The 19,887-nt window shown below is 45.6% G+C and overlaps 2 protein-coding genes across 3 annotated transcripts; both read right to left on the bottom strand.

The window, feature by feature from the left end:
- Positions 1–1,086: 1,086 nt before the first annotated feature.
- Positions 1,087–6,573, bottom strand: PTS (6-pyruvoyltetrahydropterin synthase). 2 transcript variants are annotated; one of them, XM_083368573.1, is made up of 6 exons: positions 6,469–6,573; positions 5,406–5,485; positions 4,372–4,394; positions 3,856–3,912; positions 3,318–3,388; positions 1,087–2,784 (listed from the first exon to the last, which is right to left on the bottom strand). In XM_083368573.1, the coding sequence occupies exons 1-6, from the start codon at positions 6,540–6,542 to the stop codon at positions 2,643–2,645; spliced, it is 447 nt and encodes a 148-aa protein (XP_083224699.1). In that variant the 5' UTR covers positions 6,543–6,573; the 3' UTR covers positions 1,087–2,642. The 2 variants fall into 2 exon arrangements, with proteins under 2 accessions (XP_083224699.1, XP_083224700.1); XM_083368574.1 differs by having other exon boundaries at positions 1,087–1,686.
- A 2,920-nt stretch (positions 6,574–9,493) lies between these two features.
- Positions 9,494–18,853, bottom strand: BCO2 (beta-carotene oxygenase 2). Its single transcript, XM_083368279.1, has 12 exons — positions 18,616–18,853; positions 16,085–16,286; positions 15,411–15,622; positions 14,865–14,980; positions 14,437–14,539; positions 13,779–13,910; positions 12,917–13,077; positions 12,327–12,494; positions 11,938–12,075; positions 10,993–11,175; positions 10,637–10,747; positions 9,494–10,367 (listed from the first exon to the last, which is right to left on the bottom strand). The coding sequence occupies exons 1-12, from the start codon at positions 18,698–18,700 to the stop codon at positions 10,239–10,241; spliced, it is 1,740 nt and encodes a 579-aa protein (XP_083224405.1). The 5' UTR covers positions 18,701–18,853; the 3' UTR covers positions 9,494–10,238.
- Positions 18,854–19,887: the final 1,034 nt, after the last annotated feature.

Here is a 19,887-nt window from a genome sequence, read left to right as displayed (position 1 = left end):
ATTCCCATAATGCATTGCTTAGCCACATAGCTCTGCCTTATTATGCACAAAGAGCCATGCTCACACATATACACCCCATGTACTGCCTTCATTTTCATGTTGATAACCATTGTCCAATGCTAGTGGACTGACCAGCTCCTTCTTTGTACCATGCTAATTGAGATTTTGTTCCACCTCAGCCTAAATGGAAAGAAGTGTGTGGGAGGTGGGGGGGGTGTTCCCTTGTAAAGCATTACACAATAAAATTATTTTACAAAGCGAATTGCTCATCTTCCCATAAAACAACATTCTAACAATTTCCTAGTTTGCAATATGACTCATCTTCTTGGGCCAGATCCTCTTGGTGAGGGAAATTATTCCCTTAGCCCCACAAAAGCAGCTTGGGCAGAAGGACAACCACAGTTTATCTCAAGACTGGTCTGAGGCCATCCATGACAGAGACAGGACTGGACTTCTGCATGTAATGCTGCTTGACCACTCAAAGAATCCCCCTAGCTGCCAAGTGTAACAGGAGAGAATGATCCTCCGTGATGCTTTTTGAGGAAGGTGTGGCAGCGAGGACACGGGTACCTGCACAGTGCATGAGTTTAGACCAGGGGTGGCTCAGGAATTCTGGGAGTTGAAGTCCACAAGTCCTAAAAGAGACAAGGTTCCCCACCCCTGGCTTAGACTCTCCTAAGTCTCACATCGAGAACCCCACAGAGAATGCTTAGGGTCCTGTCGGACTCCCAGATCAAGACAGACAGGCTGGGACTGCCCAACCCACCAGATACTGTGGTAGTAGACAAGGGCCAGAAGACAGCAGTGGTGATAGATGTTGTGGTGCCAACTGACAGCAACATAAGGAAGGAAGAAGATGAGAAGCTGGAGAAGTACCACAGCCTGAAGGAGGAACCAGAGAAAAAGCCAAAACGGTCCCAGCGATAAGAGCAGCACTTGGGGCTAAAAGTCCTAAGTTCAAGTTTTAACACTTAAAACAGAATGTTTCACAATGGAGCAATACATGCACAATAAGGATAATCCCCCCCCCCCGGCCTTTGGTGGAACAGTGGGCTAATGCCTCCTTAAGTAACACCAGCTGCCTGCAATTAGTGCAGGTTCGCATCCCACCAGGCTCAAGGTTGACTCAGCCTTCCATCCTTCCGAGGTAGGTAAAATGAGGACCCAGATTGTTGGAGGCAATTAAGCTGACTTTGTAATAATGCCGCTTGGGGTGTGTGTGAAAGCCCTAATAAGCAGGCATATACGTAGAATGAAGGCTACTGCTAAGCTTGTAAGCCGCCCTGAGTCTTCGGAGAAGGGTGGGATATAAATGGAATTAAAAAAATAAAAATAAAAAAAAATATTGGCTAATGGAATGAAGGGTGTTGAGGAAGATTAACCTAAAATCCTGGATGTCACCTGGATGTAAGAAAACAGTTCAAAATTCAGTTGTAAATACAGCATTTAATGACAGTTGACCACAGGCAATTAAACCTCAGTGGGCATCACATTCATCCATGATGTTTGTACAACACTTGATTAGGCAGAGTTTATATATTCAATAATACTGTAAGGCTGTGTGAGGCTTCAGACGTGGGTCGCGTCAGGTCGAGGGTGACTCATTGCATCCCCTTCCTCCCCAAATCAATCGGAACCTGGCTAGTACATTGATGGGAGTCTGCCAGGAAATCCCAGGATTGTTGGCTAAATTAGAAGTAAAAAATAAAAAAACCATCCAGAAGGCAAGGGCAGACATCTTTGCACTGCTTCAAAAAAAAAATCACATGGATATATCTACACAGTTGAGAATGTCCTTTTTGAAAATGCGGTAAAATCACTGCCACACAAGCAGACCAGCCCAAGATGAGACTGAAAAAAGACTTGCTGAGGCATGTTTACTGAGTTTGTGGGAGCTTTCTAGCTAACATTCTTGCTTAAAACATGACCCTGGTGTTGGGAAAGATGGAAGGCAAAAAAAGGAGGGGACGACAGAGCATGAAATGGGTAGATAATGTCACTTAGACAATGAACATGAATTTGGGCAAATTCCAGGAGACAGTGGAGGAAGGGGGGAGGGGCGGCGTGCTGTGGTCCCTGGGGTCACAAAGAGTCAGACACGGACACGACTTAGCAACTGAACAGGCATAACTTGCATAAGAGTACAGGAATGAGTTTAATTATAGCAATTGGCTTAATTATGCAGTAAATTCACTCCCCAGCCTCTCCAGTTTCTTTTTTAAAAAAACAGATAGTTCGGGAAAGGGAAATAAGCTGCTTGGGACCAGGAAAACTCCCTACTGTATTCAAATAAGCCCTGGGATTTACACTGATCATGGTGGAAAAAGCAGTGACTTTCTCTCGAAACAGGAACAAACAGTAACGAACAAAGAATTGCTATCTTTCTTACTCGGATCAAACTGAATGCTTGCGCAGCAGGAAAGCTTGACACCACTTGAAAAAGCATCTTTGGGATAACTATAACCTGGATGACTTCGTATCTACTCACTGATGTGATTCTTTAACAAAGAGGTCAGCATCTACATTAGCAACTGCAGTAATGCGCTGGTGGATGGATGGATGGATGGATGGATGGAGGACAAGACTGATTGACTGAGTTGTTCACAGACAACTGCGGCACAAACGGCACAATCACAAGTATCTCACTTCTTGGAAGCAGCTCCTTCTCCCTTGTAAACCACGATGTTCTTCTCTGTTTCATACACTTTGACTTTATAAAGGGTCCCAGCAGGAAGGCACTTCTGGAGATTGTCCCAAATGAACACAGCGACATTTTCAGTGGTACTGGGGGGGGGGGGGGGAAAGAAACCTGAGAATTAGTTACGCTGCTTTGCTAGTGTTAATTATCTCCTGCTCTGTGGCTGCACCAGAGGGAAAACCTGCTTCTGCTATGGTGTTTCCTTTCACAGATTCCTGCATAGGGAGAGTGTTGAGGTTGCTTGTTTGTGCTGGCCTGGAATTCTAACTTCCAGCCACAAAACTACTTAAAGACTTATCAGGTTGGGATTGTCTGGACCAGTAGAACGAAAGACAGTCATTCTTGATTTCCCCAGCAGTCCAGAACGTCCATTTTGAAAAACCAAGTTTCTAGACCTCTTTGCCACTGGCAAATCTCCTGAGCAAGCAAGCAGTCCTTCCAGGAAAAAAATTAGAGCAATCCTTTACATGCTTTTTCCTCCTGCTGTAACATTAAATTTCCCTGAACAATTTAGGCAATTCAGAGTCCTGTAAGAAAGAAAAACTCAAAAGCACTCTCACACCCCAGGTTCAGGATTAGAAAACAGGCCTGCACAGGGCCCAGAATAGAGTCACCCTACCTGACAACATCTGCAAAGTAGGGGACATCTTTATCCAGATTCTTGTGATCAAGAGGTTCCATTATGGCTTCCTACAAGGCAGAGATATTAGGCATTTAGGCCCATGAAAGACGCTCCGAAATTAATCAGACTCGTTGGGAGACTGCCTCACGCAGCTAAGTGGCAGATAAATATTCAATGGCATGAGTCAAGAGCTCCACCGCCATTTTTGCAAAGAAATGAAATAAACCTGTCTTCTTCTCTTTAATGTTTTCTACTTGGGTAAAAATTCCTCCTCTCCATCCAGCGGTGAGATCTTAGGAGACAAGAAAATGCTCTACTCTATCCCTTGCTTTCATTTGGAAGGCTACAGCATTCCTTTGCTTCTTATCCTCCACCCACACATAGGGAGAAGCTAAAGTTATCAAACTGCACACAGCACTTCCCGGTGTGCCTCGATTCCCACAGTGGATCCCAGACTGCCTTGTCACGGCCTATGAAGTCCATGTGCATGGCTCGTCTCTGTTGGCAACCTCTGGGATGAAAAGAGCTTCTTTACCTCTATGTAGGCATTGAGATCCGTAAGGTTGATCACCATCCCTGTAAGAGGATTGATCTAGAAAGGAAATACAAAGAGTGGGTATAATAATTTGTAATATTTATGTTGTTATTTCTAAAACCTTTTTGCTGTTTAATAGAGGAAAGATAAGGGTCTAGAGATGGAAACTGGAATGAGATATGGAATAAAGAGGTTGTGGGCTGTATTTTAAAAGCTAGTGTTAAGTTGTTAATATTAATTATACTTGCTGGAGGCAAAGGGGCTGATTTGCTTTTTTATTTGTTTGTTTTTTAATCCCATTTATATCCCGCCCTTCTCCAAAGACTCAGGGCGGCTTACAATCTAAGCACAAGTCAATGTGCTTAGTTTTCTTATTCTGCACTTTAATTAAAAAAATGTATTTCTTTTTTTCTATAAACATATACATTTCACTTGTACAACACAATCTTTAATAAGCTTATTGGAAAAAATAGAAAGAAAATACAAATGTTTAGAATCTGAAAACATTTCGCTTACCTCTCCTTGCACAGTTACTTCCACTAGAAGAAATGAAAAGGAGCAAGAACGGAAGATCAGATTGTGATGTTGATTGCACTTAGCAAAGGAGATAAATATATTAACAATACACCACATGGATAACTTCCGCCAGGAGTTTAAGAAAGCTTCCTGGTTTCCATTGTATTTCATCCTCATTAATACAAATCTGAAAACAAATACAGGAAGTCCTCGCTTCCTGATGCTAAGTGACACAGTTTTAGTGTGTCACATGATTTTGCCAAGTTATGCAGCAATTGCAGCACTCGTTTGCATTGTTAGGTGGGATCCCACACAGACACATCATCCTGCGGTTACATGATCAACATTTGCAATCTATGCCGGCTTCCCCATTGACTTTGCTTGTCGTAGGTTGGCACTGAACGTTGCCGATCACAATCATGTAAATGCAGGACGCTGCAACATCTTAATTGCAAACTGTTCACAAAGCACCTAAACTGCAATCATACGACCACAAGGATGTTGCAATGTCTGCAACTACAAGGATCAGTCGTAAGTCTACAGGATCCAGTCTAAGTTCATTACTGGGACCAAAGGTTTACTCTTCCAGGCTTTTGGGCTCATGATGGAGCCCACTATAAGGGAACTTCTCTTTCTCCAGAATATCTCCTTTTTATCACGATGGTAATTTCGAATGGCCATTGAATCAGTGGTCAATCAACTAGCTAGCCAACGTAACAAAACTGTTAAGGTAACACTTTTACTTGGAATTAATTGGTAATGCTTGTACGTCGCGCTATGCAGTTTGTAACCAACAGTGTTTTGAAAACAATTTATGCTATATAGTGGCTTTTGCGAGTGTGCAAAATGTATAATTGTGCACCCTCATGCACACATCAAGTCTGTCCCAGGAGTGTAATTTTCACAGGTTGAGGGACCCTGGGCAGGTGAGCTTTCATCCCAAAGGCTCATCACTCTGTGAATGATGGGGCATCAGGTTCCCTTCCCCCTTTCGGCTTCTCCTAGTTTCAGAGACGGATGCCATCCCTTCTCACCTTTATAGTTGTGGCCGTGGCCATTGGGGTTGTTACATTTTCCAAAAAGCTTCCGGTTTTCTTCATCGCTCAGCAACAGGCTGCAGAGAAGGCAGAAGAGGAGATTCTTCTTTAAATTGTCGTCTTAACAATAAAGGCAGTGCTAGGAGTCGCGTTGGGTGCAACTGTCTGAAGCACCTTGAAGAGGGTGGACACCCTCCCCGGCTTCCCTGGCCGGCCCACCAGCCTTCGCCAACTAGACCGGCTGGGCTTCATCAGCCGGGACCCCCAACCCAGAGGGCCAAGAGGGTGGAGAGGAAGCCAGGCTGGCTTCGCAGAGGCAGGACCAGATCCCTACCGCAGGGAGATCCCAAGGGAGGAGAAGGAGGGATCTCCTGAATGGGGGGCAGCCTGCCTCTTGGGAGGGGGGCATCCCTGGGACTGGGGAGGGGGGGTCCAGCCCCAGGTAGGCCAACCCTTGTCCTGGAATGCTCAGAGGGACCCTGTCCCGGCAGGGGGGTAGACTAGATCAGCGTTTCCCAACCTTAGGAACTTGAAGATGCGTGGACTTCAACTCCCAGAATTCCCCAGCCAGCTATAGCTGGCTGGGGAATTCTGGGAGTTGAAGTCCACGCATCTTCAAGTTCCTAAGGTTGGGAAACGCTGGACTAGATAACCTCCAAGGTCCCTTCCAACCTTCAAATTCCGTAAAGAAATCTGGACAGGGGTAGCACTGCGTCCCGGGCCCTTCCAGCCTCCTCCCCCCCAAACGTTGGGCCTGCGGGGGTCTGGGAGGGGTGGGGGGGCAGCGCCGCTCCTGCCTTTAAAGGGTGCAAAGGGCTGAGCTGAGTCGCCGGGGGGGCGCTTAATTCTTCAAAGTCATGCCTAAGAACAGCCCCCCACACACACTCCGGGGGGCACCGTGCCCGTTTTGCTATCTGCGCCCCCCCCACACACACACACGCACACACACCGCAGAGGCAGAGCCGGGAACGGCCTTTCTCCTCCGGCCGGAGGCGCCCGGCGCTCTGCACGCGCCCAGGAACCCTTTCTTCCCGCCCCTCCCCCCGCCCCCCCCCGTCACCTGTGCAGCCGGTGGGAGGCGCTGAAGGCCGCGCGGCGCGAGACCCGGGCCCGGCGGCCAGGCAGCAGCGCCATGGCAACGGCTCCGCTCGGGTGCCACCGCGCGTGCGCGGGGCGGCAGCGAGGAGCGAGATGCCTCGGCCCCGCCCCTCTGCCCGGGTTTGGGAAAGGGCGGGGCCGAGCGCTGGCAGGAGCCGGGAGGGGGAGTCGGGGGAGGAGCCGGCGCGAAAGGTGGCCGCGCAGCCGCCGTGGCTGCTCCGTGCCTGGGCTGTTGCAGCGAGCCTTTAGCCCAGCCGCAGCATCTCGCCAGCCCTGGCGGAGACGCTCTGCCAAAGGGGCCGGCCCGCCGGCCAAGCTCGAGCTGGCAGGCTTTACTTTTACTTTACTTTACTTTTATTAAATTTGTATACCGCCCTTCTCCCGAAGGACTCAGGGCGGTTAACAGGGCATATATAAATAACAATACAGGACGCCCTCTCGCCCTGGTCTTAAAAGTGACCTGTTGCCCGGGGTTTTGAATAGGGCATCTAAGTGAGCTTCCCGACAAAGCCCCGCTGGCAAGTTAACAGGCAGGGCGTGAAACTGACTAGACCAGGGGTAGGCAACCTCGGCTCTTTTATGACTCATGGACTTCAACTCCCAGAATTCCTGAGTCAGCTATGCTGACTCAGGAATTCTGGGAGTTGAAGTCCATGAGTCATAAAAGAGCCGAGGTTGCCTACACCTGATCTAGCCCAGGGATAGGCAACCTCGGCTCTTTTATGTCTCATGGACTTCAACTCCCAGAATTCCTGAGACAACTATGCTGACTCAGGAATTCTGGGAGCTGAAGTCCATGAGTCATAAAAGAGCCGAGGTTCCCTACTCCTGGACTAGACTTTAAACAGTTTACAAGCTGGGGGCTTTGGACCCCTTACTGTCCCTGGCACCTTCCTCCTGCTGGACACCTCTTTGCTCCCTTGGGGATTCCTTCCTCTGGCAATTAGTGTAAATGCAAACACAGAATTAGTGTAAATGCAAACGCAGCACTGGGATAAGATGAGATTGCCCTGGGAAGTTTGACTCTGGGCCACGTTTTTTTTTTTGTTCTTTCAATGTTGTTAATGGGCTTTTAATAGGGCTTTGTGTGCTGTGCTCATTTTCAATTGGGAGCTGCCCAGAGTTCAGAATTCTAGGATCCAGTTCTAGGAGTTGAAGACGAGACATTGTCACCTTGCCAAGGTGGAGAAATATTGCCCTAGAATAGTTGAAGGGGTCTTCCCACCAGGAAGTCTTCTGTTACACTTAAATGAAAACTTGGCAGCTGCAATTTACCCCAGCTGGTTCTGCTCCTATTTTATGCCGCCATGAAAAACAATTCCTGACCTCCTTCGTGGGGTCTGGAATTCTCGTGGTCTCTCCCCTTAAGTCTCCAGACTGGACAACTCAGGTGCCTTAGGAGCCCTGAAGACACCACCCCGTCCCTTTTTTCATCTGGTGGTGAACTGCATTAAGATGCCCTGGGGAAGTTGCCCTCGGACATGGAGCCCACTTGGCTGGAAAGCTTCAAAAATGCCCCAGTCTCTCCAACCTTGGCAACTTGTGGACTTCAACTCCCATGCTGACTGAAGAATCCTGGGAGTTGGAGTTCACAAATGTTAAGTTGCCAAGGTTGGAGACCCCTGCCATAGATGGTCCCCAACCTTCCTTAATCCACACTTTCCGAGACCTTTGATTGCCGCCTCCTCAAGCTTCTCACAAGGTCAGAAAGATCTTGGCCCAAGAAATGGCCTCCTTCCCAGAGTATCTCAACCTCTGAAGTGCTAATCAGTTTAAGATTGGATTCTTGGCCTGTGCCAGAACATTCTTGGCACTGGAGAGGACTTTCTGCACAGAAGAGTGTTTGTTTCCAAACCCTCATTGGATGGATGCAGTGGCTGGGGGAGGAAGAGAATTCTAGGGCAAATTGCATTTAATTGAGCCGTGTTCTCAGGAATCAAGCTTAATTATCAATCCAAACATGTTTAGAACTTCCTGACGTCCTCATTGTTCCATTATGATTCATTTATATTCCGCCCTCAAGGCCCTTTCTGATCAGAGGATTTGATGCTGTTGAGCAGCCTGAATGATCACCACTTGTGCTTCCCATGTGCTGGTTGGCAACTACTTCCCAACCTTTGATTTTTTTATTATTATTATTATTATTATTATTATTATTATTATTATTATTATTATTATTATTATTATTATGAAGGGATCCTGGAGGTCTTCTAGTCCAACCCTCTGCTCAGGCAGGAAACTATACCATTTCAGACAAATGGCTGTCCAGTCTCTTCTTTAAAATTTCCAGTGTTGGAGCATTCACAGCTTCTGGAGGCAGGTTGTTTCACTGGTTAATTGTTCTAACTGTCAGGAAGTTTCTCCCTTAGTTCTAGGTTGGAGAAATGTCTCACCTTGCTACTCTTGCCTTTGCCATCGGTAGTTGTGGGTGGGACTGTTTATTGCATATCCTGAGCCCGGTCCTGGTTAAGAGCAGCTGTTTTAGTATATCTCAGAAGCTTGGGCAGATAAGGGAGAAGATGAAGTCAAGGTGCTTATTTATGACATCTCCTGGGGGAAAAAGAATTGGGATTGTCGGTTGGAGTTAGGTCATCAAGTTCTCTGTAGCCTACATCAGAAGCCCTGCCTATCTGTGATGGGAAGGCCAGGGAAGCCTTTGCAAGTGGAGGTCCACTGCATGCTGATGGGGTCTCTCTGCCCTTAGATGGACAGCCCAAACATGGGGATTGAGAAAAGTGGTGCTTCTCCAAAAATGAAGGACAGCCCCTCTCACAGAGAGGTGGGTTCAAGGAATTTTGAGAAGGTGGGACCTCAAGGGTGAGTTGGCTACAGCTTGAATTGAGTCTAGGGTTAATGAGCTGAGATGCCCCAGGTACAAAGAAAAAATATGTACGATACGATTGCCAACGTTGCTCAACAGTGTCTGAAGGGCTCTGAGCCAGATATGTACAAAGTTCAAACCTAATAGGACACAAGGACCAAGAATGGCAGGTGGAATTACTCAAGAGTGATTTGAGTATTTTATTAGTATTCACTTATCAACAGACTCTGGCCAGACTAGAGCATCTATCTGCATAACTGCAGATAAACTCTGGTAATTGCTGAGGGGCTGTTTAACACTCTGCCAAACTTTCCAAGCTCCACTGCCTCTTTGCTCTCTGGGATGCAGTCTCTCTCTCCTGGGAATCCAGACTACATTCCCCCACAAATTAAGTCAATAGAAAAATTAAGGACACAGACAAAGAATTTATAACGTGTAGGGCAAAGCCTCTTTTTTAAATTAAAAAAGCTCATATATGTGGGCAATATTTATCTCTTCCCACTGCATCATAATACAGACCCCTGGTGGCACAGTGGTTAGAATGCGGTATTGCAGGCTAATTCTGCCCACTGCCAGCAGTTCGATACTGACCGGCTCAAGGCTGAATCAGCCTTCCATCCTTCCGAGGTCGATAAAATGAGAACCCAGATTGAGGGAAAATATGCTGACTCTGTAAACCGCTTAGGACTGTAAAGCACTGTGAAGTGGCATATAAGTCTAGCTGCTTATTGCTATAATCTTGAACGTCTTGCTTTGAATTAAAAAACTTGACTTAAATTAGAAAAGTGGTTATTTCTCTGTGAATCAAAGTAGAGCATGATTGGGTAGCCTAGGAATTTAAAGCACATTTAGAGGAAGTAATTTGTCCACAGCATTTTAGGCATCCCGGAGCAGATCCTGAATCACCCGTTTTAGCTGGTGGCATTTTTGTTGGGAACAAAGGCACCATGGAAACCGTAAGGAATCTGGACAGGGATTTCAGTGCGGCCCAGCTCGGCAAAATTCTCCGCATCCAGAACAAGAAGGAAGCTACCTTGATTCTGAAATAAAGAGAAATAATTTTTTTTTAATGGATAAGAGTTCTTCAGTGCTGCCTCCCTATGCAAAGTATCTATTTTCTCTGCTCTTGTGGGGGTCTGGGAAAGAAAAGTAAGCCATAAAGATACAGAGGAGTCCCAGAAAGACCACCTAGCATTTTGAAGGCCCAAATGCCTGCAGCGTTCAGTAGAAAGCATGAGAAATCCATTTTCAGGAATCTGAAAGGGATATTCAGAGCAGGTCTTGACCTCTGCAGTGAGGCCTAACGTACCTGCTTGGGTGTGAGCACCACAGAGAGGATCAGTCCCTTGTCTTCTGCTGAAGAACCAGGTTCTGGCACAAATATGGGCTCTGAAGGATACATCCCTTTCTCGCGCCACGTCTGGTGGGCAAAGCAAAAGGCACAGAAGAGGTTTCTTCTCGTGAGCTTTCGAGGTGGAACTCCATCCCCACCACACAGTGATGGGATTCAGCCAGTTTGCACCACTTGGACAGAACCAGTAGCTACCTTTTTGTTGCCCAAGCCCAAAATGGACTTCCGGAAGTGGCATCCACACAGATTTGAATCCCACCACTGCCACCACACCAGTAACAACAGAAGAAGATCACTTGCCCCCACCTTCTCACCTTCATCTCCTTGGTTTCTGTATCAACCTTGATCAGGGAGTCTCCAATGAGATGACCGAAGCTGCAGCCGTAGAAATAACGATATTTTTTCCCACAGTAATGTGCATAATTGATCTGAGGGAATTCCACTCCTCCTGCTTCTTTGAGGTCCTCGTTATGTAGATTTTCAGGTGTGCACCAGATCTAGACAAGTCAACACGGAACCAATCACATTGTGGAATCCTTATCTGTCTACTATTTGGCCTTGCTGAGTTTCTCCAGGAACTTTCCTGCCACTCAACGCTTTTATGTTTTGAGGCCCTGCCACTTGAAGAGCACAGGTGGACCTCAGCGTGCAGCCACATTTGGCGCCAGAATTTCCACCGTTAAGCAAAGTGGTTTTTAAGGGAGTCCTGCTTCCCATATTGACCTTGCTCGTCGGAAACTGGCTGGGAAGGTTACAAAGGACCATCACAGGACCCTGAGATGCTACAATCATTGTAAAGCATCCAAACTCTGATCACGTGACTGTGAGCATTGCTGTGATGGTCGTAATAGCAAGGAGGGGAGTCTCTTGGAGGCAAGCAAGTTTACCCTGAGCAGGGAGGCAGTGATCGACTTCCAAATTCCGGATGTCAGTTCTTAACTTTCTCATGAGTATGAAATGAGCTCTACCTCGCACGAGGCTCTTCCTTTGTAAATGTCCTAGATCTAGGGTCGCCTTTTGATGAGTTTTAAGCTTCAACCCATGATACCTTTGAGCCAAGTTCTCCATAGCTTAATTTTCTTTGGTAGTTAGTCTTTGGAAAAATGATCCCATTTATGTAACTCCCACTATTTTTCCCAAGTCTAGCTGCTGTTTGCAGGATGGTGAGATTTCCAAAGGATGACAAGAAAAACGGAATGCTTTCATTCTATCTACATTACAGAGAGAGAGAGAGACAGATGCATGCACAAATTACCTACCTTCCCATCCGTCTCCTTCACAGCTTCTGCCAATGTGTAGGACAAAGGGTTAAGATTCTGCCCCACAGATGCCTTGGAGCTCACCGTGATGGGAAGAACAAAGCGCCGTGGAAACGGTTTCGGGAGTATGTTGTAGGTCTGCCGAGACAACAAAAAGAAGTCATTGCGCAGAGAAACAAATCCACACTCTGTGATCACACCACAAGGATGAAGAGCAGGACGACCAAGAGTCAAGAGAACATCTCCACCTCCTGTCTGTCTGATTCCTTCCCCTCAGAATTCCTCCCTTGTCTGGGGCTGGAGCACCACGTTCCAACACCCCTGGGAGATGCCAAGCTAGACTACAATATGAAGTTCCCTTTCAGTGCCCACAAGCAGAGCAGCAGTACCTGGTCAAGGGCTTCCCCAGCCTTGTGGAGGTTCTGCAGTCGGTAAATGTCAAAAACTTTCCCATCATCGAAACAGCAGAGATCCAGGACGATGCAGCCCTGGTCCTCAAAGGCGTTGATATGATGGAAAAAGCAGAAGGCCTTGCTATGATATTGCAAGGGTAAGGTCTGCAACAAGAGGAAAAGACATGAGGGTGAATTCCTGCCCTTCGGTGACACCCCCAAAATTGGTCCTGGGCACAACTTCTTAAAATTCTTTGCTTATATATCAGGGTGATGCTTGAATGGATTTTAATGGGCAAATCAAAGAGGTTTAGAAGTGATCTTTCCTGATGTAATCTTTCTTAATCTGATGTTCTCCAAAGATCTCTGGACCTCAACTCTCCCACCCTTCTCAGCCACTCTGGCCAATACCATAGAGGAATTCTGGGAGCTGCCACCCCAAAACAATCTGGGGAAAACTTTGTTTTGCTCATGGATACCTTCCACCAGCCAGGATGAGAAGAGCAACAGTCTCATCTGCCTGCTCCTGCAGAGCCCAGAGAAGACATACCAGGAAGTCACCAGATCCAGCCAAACCGCTGACTCACCTGCCCCGTGTGCTTGTTCATGACATAAAAGCGGGTGTTTAGCTGAGGTTCCCAACTCAGTCCATCCAGAACGGATTTCCCCCAAAAATTGGCTGTAATGATTTCCCACAACTTTATCTGGACGGGCTGCTCAATAAAAATCACATAGTTTTCACTCATTCCTAGAAAGAGAAGAAGAAAAGAGTTGGGGCACTTCTTTTCATGATTCTGTTCTTCCATCTAGTTACCTGGACTTTTCCAATCTTTCCACCTGCCAGCGTCCTCCTTTGTTGCCAAAACAATTTCAGATTATCCAACGTAACGGCCAATAATTTCACATCATCCCATTTAACACTCTGTGAATCAAATATAATGCCTGAGGGTGCTGCTACACCACCTACTTAGGAATTGGCACGCTTCCTTTTTATCAACCATTTTTTTAAAAAAGGTATTGCCATGCTTCGTTTACGCAATCCCCCTTCCAGCTTCCAATGGAAAGCCAGTGATTGGATACAGCTAGGAGCCAACAACTTTTCTTCAACTTCCTAGTTTTACTGATACTGTTTTAAAGCATCTCTCAGGGCATGATTTCAATTTCAATTTATTATAGCCACCAGCTAGCAAAGGATGTTACATTGTTTTATATGAACTGCTCTGGTGGATCATTTGTGGCTTGGAGCAATGAATTTCATTAATTTAATCTTTCATATTACATTTCCTGTTCTACTTGATTTTATTCAGGCAGTGTGATAGATCACAGCAGCAGCATCCCAAATTATTGGCCCACTTTTAATCTTTCCACTTTCACAACTCCAGCCGCCTCTTTCTGGCATTTCCAATAAAGATGGGAATGGCCTACTTAAAAGGAGGATTGTCTTCTCACCAAAACTGTGATAATAGGATGGTTTCATTCTGTCCTCTGGTTCAATGGTGCACAGCACTTCTGCGCCTTGCAGGCTGGAGTCACTAGGCTGAGACTTCTGGGGAGGAACACGGATGATGTTATAGTTGAAGCCTGTAAGAGAGAAAGACCAGCTCTTTGGAACTGTGATTCCAGCTAATCAGCTGCAGATGGATTGCAGAATTGGCTCACCTTGACTGCCGTGTCTTGTGCTATAAACAATGCTTCCTATGAACAATAATTGAATTTGGAAATGAGATATGGGCAGCACCTATTAAAAGTTTGGAAGGGGATAAATCCACAGCCACTTCATCTTCACTCCAGTGTAAAATTCAGATTTATAATCCATCAGACGTTTTCCAGGTCCTCTGATCCAGTCAAAAGGGCTGTAACATCTAACTAAAAACCTATGCACCCACACATTGAAAAAATACTTAGGTCATCTTTGAATTGACTGAGATTTTTGATGTGTCTGTTAAGCAACTGTCAGTTTGGAGTAAAAAGCCAAGAAGGCCTGGATTGGGAGAAATGGAGGCAGTACTCACCAATGAAGTCAAAGCTACACACTGAGATGAGTATTTAATTCCAGACATTAAAATGCTAGTGAGATATGTCTGTTTGTCTTTGAATCTGGTCTTACCGTGTGTTCCATAAGAGAGGCCCATGTTGTAGACTGTTCCATCTGGATCATAGTGTGGGTGGGCTGTGGCTCCATTCACTGCAATGTAATTTTTCCAGTTCACCTGCAAGGACAAAAATAGCAAGTCATCTTACTTCCAGATAGAACTGAAGCCCTCAGAATTCCCACACCAGCTGAGAGGTGTCATCACCACATCTGGACAGAGCCAGGTGGGGGAAGCTGATCTCAAGTTTAGGTCCTGTTTCTGAATCTGAAAGCTGTTTTGTGGGATGGGCATGACCAGTAGATCTTCTGTAGAAGATCCTGATTGAATCTGCAGCACCTCCAGAGCTCCTGAAAAACTGCCTGTCAATCCAGATTTAAGTAGTAGCAGATGAGATGGTGAGATAGGCTAACCCAATGCCAGGTAGCCTGCTCTGTTCCTTTACCTTCTCCTTTGATTCAAGCGTGTCCAGATCCACTTTGTGCATTTGACTGCCCTCTGTGCTGACAAAATAGTCACCTTTGATGACTACAAAATTCACAAGGCAGTTGTCTGTCTCTTCTGCAATATAAAATTCACCTCATTGGAGTGTCATAAATTTAATACAGAAAATATTTCCATTCTCACCAAGTTGCCAGGATCAAAAAACTGAAAGTGTAGGAGAAGGAGTGGCCGAAATGGGGGTGGAGTCAAAAGAGGAACCAGCCTAGAGACTTTACATAGTCACAAATGATCTTAGTCTGTTCTGCCACTCTTCTCCTACAGAAAATGGCATAATGCCTTAAAGTTGATTTCTGATTCAAAGTTAAATGTGCCAAGGACAGAATTGGAAGACAAACTGAATATCACCTCCAGCTTTGTCCAGAGGTTTTCTTACCCTTCACTCCCCATTTCTTACAAGAGAAATTTGGTGGACTGCCTTCAGCATTTCCTTACTGAAACTGATGCAGATGCAAAATATGAGCGAAACTGATCCAAGAAAGATACCTACTTGGCAAGTCAAACTTTGACATGAAGCGCTCAAAAACGTTCTTGCAAGGATCTGGTATGGCCAAGGTGCCAAATTCAGACATCATGATTCGGTTGTTTTTGCTATTGGTCAGGTAACAATCACTCCGGAGAAATTTGCTGCTGTACTTCACCACCCCATCCTCAATTTCAAACTTATGCATAAGTGCCATGCCATCAAACCAGTGGTTATACCTTCATTTGGAGAAGACAAATCCAGATTAGAGGAGAAAGTTTTGTGCAAAGCTTATCCTACCTATTCCAAGCATCCACTCAGTTTCTTAGATGACCAGGAAATTCCCATTTCAGTATACAGCTGCACACAAAGTGTACAGCAAATTTTAAAGACTGTAATTCTTGCAAAGGTATTATTTCTAAATTGTTAAAACATATTTCTAAAGAAGACACCCCTTAAAAATGTATCACTAATTCAGCTTTTTCCAAGTCCTCTGTTGTCATTAGATCTCCCTTAAATAAAAAAAAAGTCTGTATTATCACTCAGGTATTCTTCCTAAGACAAAAATGATAGGTAGAATTATTGAAGAATATGAATGGAGAAGGTTGATCAAGACTGCAGACCAGAACAAAATTATCTGCTGGCTTTTTAATCCTTAGCAGAGCAGACAGCAGCATCCATAGCAATAGAAAAAGGCGTACTTATCTGGTCCAAATTCAAATTTTCCTGGCCCGTTCCTCACTAGCTTCCCTTTCAGCCATTTGGGAATCTGCCCTTGAAGCTTTATTGGGATTGCTTGAGGTGTTTCTTCTACGGTGGAGAATAATGCCGAGATGCATTCTAAGCCCTTCTTGTGGCTATAAATAACTGGAACCTGCTGCTTGGACACCAGATTTCTTATCCCTGCAGAGAGAAACCAGCAGTTAGCAAAGAGAACGGGGTTAATATCCCGGGTGGAATCCTGAAGTCACCGCTTCATATTATGCACACAGGCCAACTGCATCTTTAGGAATCGGCTAAGTAAGAGGAAAAAAGGATGCTTCTGATCATGGTTATTGAGGTAGATTTCCCTGAAATATTTTCAAATTCTCAGCTTGCAGGTTGAACATACCTTGAAGAACAGATTTGGGGTTGGGTTCAACTACAGTGCAATGAAAAAAAGCAAAGATGTCTCAAAACTAGAAAACTAAACTTCCTGTGTATTAATTGAAGCATGCACAGTATAAGGGGAAAACTGAAATAAAGGAAACAGGGCAGCACATGTGTTAGCAATGCTGATTGAGATTATGCATTGTGTACTGCTAAGCTTGTAAGCCACCCTGAGTCTTCGGAGAAGGGCGGGATATAAATGGAATTAAAATAAAATAAAATAAAAATATTCAGTAATGTATCAGAAGGCACACATGCATGCACTGGAAATGGTACATTGTGCCCCATCATCTCCCCATGAGGGCTTCTCTCCACTACCCTACTGCACACACACACACACACACACACCACACACACACATGAGAAATCCCTTCCTGCCCTTTTGGGTCCACAAAGGGGTTTGTGCTAATTCTTTTACTTTAGTGGGTTGACCAGGGAGGAAAGAGAGAGGTTTGGGGATCCAAATACACAAGGAGTTCAAATGATAAGTCTCTGCCAAAGGCTGAAATTTAAATAAAAAATCAAGCCACCATTGTTTAATACTGCTTTTGGGGTCACTACCATGATGAAATATCTCTTCTCCCATTTAAATAAATAAATAAGTAGTAGTAGTAGTAGTAGTAGTAGTAGTAGTAGTAGTAGTAGTAGTACAGCCTGGCTCTCACACACTGTCATTGAAATAGGGCAGGTCAGTGCAATCGAGGAGGTTAATGGTCACACAGGCCTATGCAACCTGTCCTGGCCCAACAAGCGTCCTGCCTGTTTTTTGACCACTTCAAAGCTCTCTCCATTTCAGCCAAGCCTCGAGGGAGCCTCCTAGGTCAGACATGTCAAACACAAGGCCCAGGGGCCAGATCCGGCCCGCAAAGTGTTTTCATGCGGCCCGCAAAGCCATCCTGGAAACAGTGAGGGAACGGCCCCCGCTGCCTTGGCCCTGGCCCAGAGACCCTCCTTCTGCCAGAGACCCCCAGATCTGTCCCCCTCCTGCCCGGGCCCCCATAGGCACCCTTGATGCGAACGAGGTAGAGCTGGCCACGCCCACCCAATAGGCCATACGCACTCTAGCCACGCCCATCCAGTAGGTCATGCCCACCCGGCCCCCTGAGGGCAACCACAATGCTGATGTGGCCCTCAATGAAATTGAGTTTGACACCCCCGTCCTAGGTAATTCTGCCACCTCCCTCCCTCCCTCTCTGGTCTGATGCAATGGACATTTAGAAATGGATGTGAGGGAACTGTGGGTCCCTCTGGGGAGCAGCTCTGTGCACAGAGAAGGGACTCCTTCCCCAGACCAGGGCTAGGCAACCTTGGCTCTTTTATGACTCGTGGACTTCAGCTCCCAGAATTCCTGAGCCAGCCTGGCTCAGCTGGGAAATCTCTCCCTTTCCCCTCAGCATGGCTGGCTCAGGAATTCTGGGAATTGAAGTCCACGAGTCATAAAAGAGCCAAGGTTGCCTACCTCTGCCCCAGACTGTTGTAATAATTCTGTGCCTGCCAAGCTTTGCCTTCTCTGCCATTTCTGGATGGCAATACAGGTACTCCTCGATTTACAAGAGTTCATTTACAACTTAAGAGCCTTCTCAAGCCTTCTTGTGCTTATTCCAACAGACAAGCTTAGCTGAATTCATACACGCACTCCATCCTGATAGAATGACACATATGCTGGTATTTGTCTACTGGGAAAAGCAATGAAACTGAGTGTTTCATAGTTTGGGCAATTTCCTCAGTGCAAAATCTATCATTCTTGCATATCAGTCTGGCTATGGAGACGACATTCCTGATTTACATCTCCTTTTCTTGGCTGATGCTGAAAAAAGTTAATTCCAAGACTGTCAAATCAATTGGGAAGTGAAAAAATAAAAACCCAGCCAGAGGGAAAGAATGTTGATTACTTGCCTGTTGTTCACAAGATTGCACGAATCGTCACAATTCAAAACCAATCTGTCTTTAGCCTTAATCCTCAGTACCTGCTTCCTAAAGGAGGAACCCCAACGAGATCTCTGTGGATCTCTCTGAATCTTACATGGCTCAGAGCTTTTTTTTTATTGCCATTAGCAGAAGATTGGAAGAAAAACGGTCTTACCTGGGATATATTGGAGCAAAGACACAAGAGCGAGAATCACCTTCTGAAGCAGGAAGGCAGTGAAAGAAATAAGGAGGAAAAGCATTTTCACAATGCTGAGCTGGGAGAAAAAAGCAAGCTGCAAATAGCCAGAGACTGCAAGTCAGAGAGCGCCAAAAAGCTGCTCTTTGACACAAGAGGCGCAGGGCAGTGATGAAATATCTCTTGGCTTAGTGCAACGTTTCACAACAAAATCTCCCTCCCCCTTTCAGGACTGAATGAGACGACAAGGCGGCAGAAACAGGCGGACACAGACCTCACGTCAAGCGTGGACAAATCACTTTTCAGGGGAGGAGACACAGAATTATAGTAGACCTAAATTGCATGACTTAACATGATTAAGACACCATCTCTGTTTGTTTCATAGTTCACCATGATCTATTGAATTTATATATATCCAATTATTAACCATCCAGGCTGGGTGTGTCCAGGCACTAAAGTGCAGTCAGCTAGTTGGCACTTTGATGTAGCTTTTGAACAAATCCACAGCATAACTGGCTCAGTCAGTGGGGGTGAGAGTTCTTGAATGCCACCCATCTGCTATTTTTGTCTACTATCCTAAGCCAGGGAACATCTGTCCTTCCAGCCAGGAAAATCAAAGCCCTTCTTATAGTAGTTTGCTTCTGAAGTGGGAAACACGTTCCTCCAGGCAAGCACAGCATGTAAAAACAATGCCTGGAGGAGAAAAATGTTGTTTTGAGGTCTACCAGGTTGCGGTCTCCATCTCCTCTTGCCCAGGGCTTATTCTCTGCTAGTTAGTTAGTTCTTCTTGCCCACATTCATTTTTTTAATTCTTCCTAAACTTTCCCTGGACCTTCTGTTCTTCTCCATGTTTTATTACAGTGAAACCTCGGTATTACCACACGAGGGGCATTAATCAACTAAGGGCAAAAATTGTTCTGCTAGATTTATACTGTCTTCAGAAGATCAAGGCAGCATACATTTTACCAAATTAAAGGCATCATATCCTAAGGACTGCCCTTCAGCCGCTTTTCTTGTCTGCTGTAGCTGCTAAATATTGGTAATTAAAATTTGTTTCAGCCAGTCTTCTTTGTGCACAGGGTCTAGGGTGATTTACATCCTGTGCGCACACAAACAATATCTCCATGATTTTGTATTGTTCCTATCTTGCTGCAGGTCCAAAGAAATAATGTTTCAATTATTCTGGTACAATCCTAAAAGTACCCTACCTCCTTCAAACTTAACCATTTTCCTACAAGCAGAAGTATGAAC

The sequence above is a fragment of the Vipera ursinii genome, assembly GCF_947247035.1.
Source record: "Vipera ursinii genome assembly, chromosome: 8".
Lineage (NCBI taxonomy): Eukaryota > Metazoa > Chordata > Lepidosauria > Squamata > Viperidae > Vipera > Vipera ursinii.
The sequence above is the reverse complement of the archived record's forward strand: the minus strand, read 5'-3'. Positions and strand labels throughout refer to the sequence as shown.

Excerpts from the sequence above, each read along its gene's own strand:
- PTS (XM_083368573.1), bottom strand. The coding sequence starts at position 6,542 with ATGGCGCTGCTGCCTGGCCGCCGGGCCCGGGTCTCGCGCCGCGCGGCC. Across the intron at positions 3,913-4,371 it reads AAGTAACTGTGCAAGGAGAG|ATCAATCCTCTTACAGGGAT; the intron begins GTAAGCGAAATG and ends TTTCCTTTCTAG. Across the intron at positions 3,389-3,855 it reads ATCTCAATGCCTACATAGAG|GAAGCCATAATGGAACCTCT; the intron begins GTAAAGAAGCTC and ends TCTGCCTTGTAG.
- BCO2 (XM_083368279.1), bottom strand. The coding sequence starts at position 18,700 with ATGCTTTTCCTCCTTATTTCTTTCACTGCCTTCCTGCTTCAGAAGGTG. Across the intron at positions 16,287-18,615 it reads TTTGCTCCAATATATCCCAG|GGATAAGAAATCTGGTGTCC; the intron begins GTAAGACCGTTT and ends TTCTCTCTGCAG. Across the intron at positions 12,495-12,916 it reads TGAACAAGCACACGGGGCAG|ACCTTACCCTTGCAATATCA; the intron begins GTGAGTCAGCGG and ends CTCTTGTTGCAG.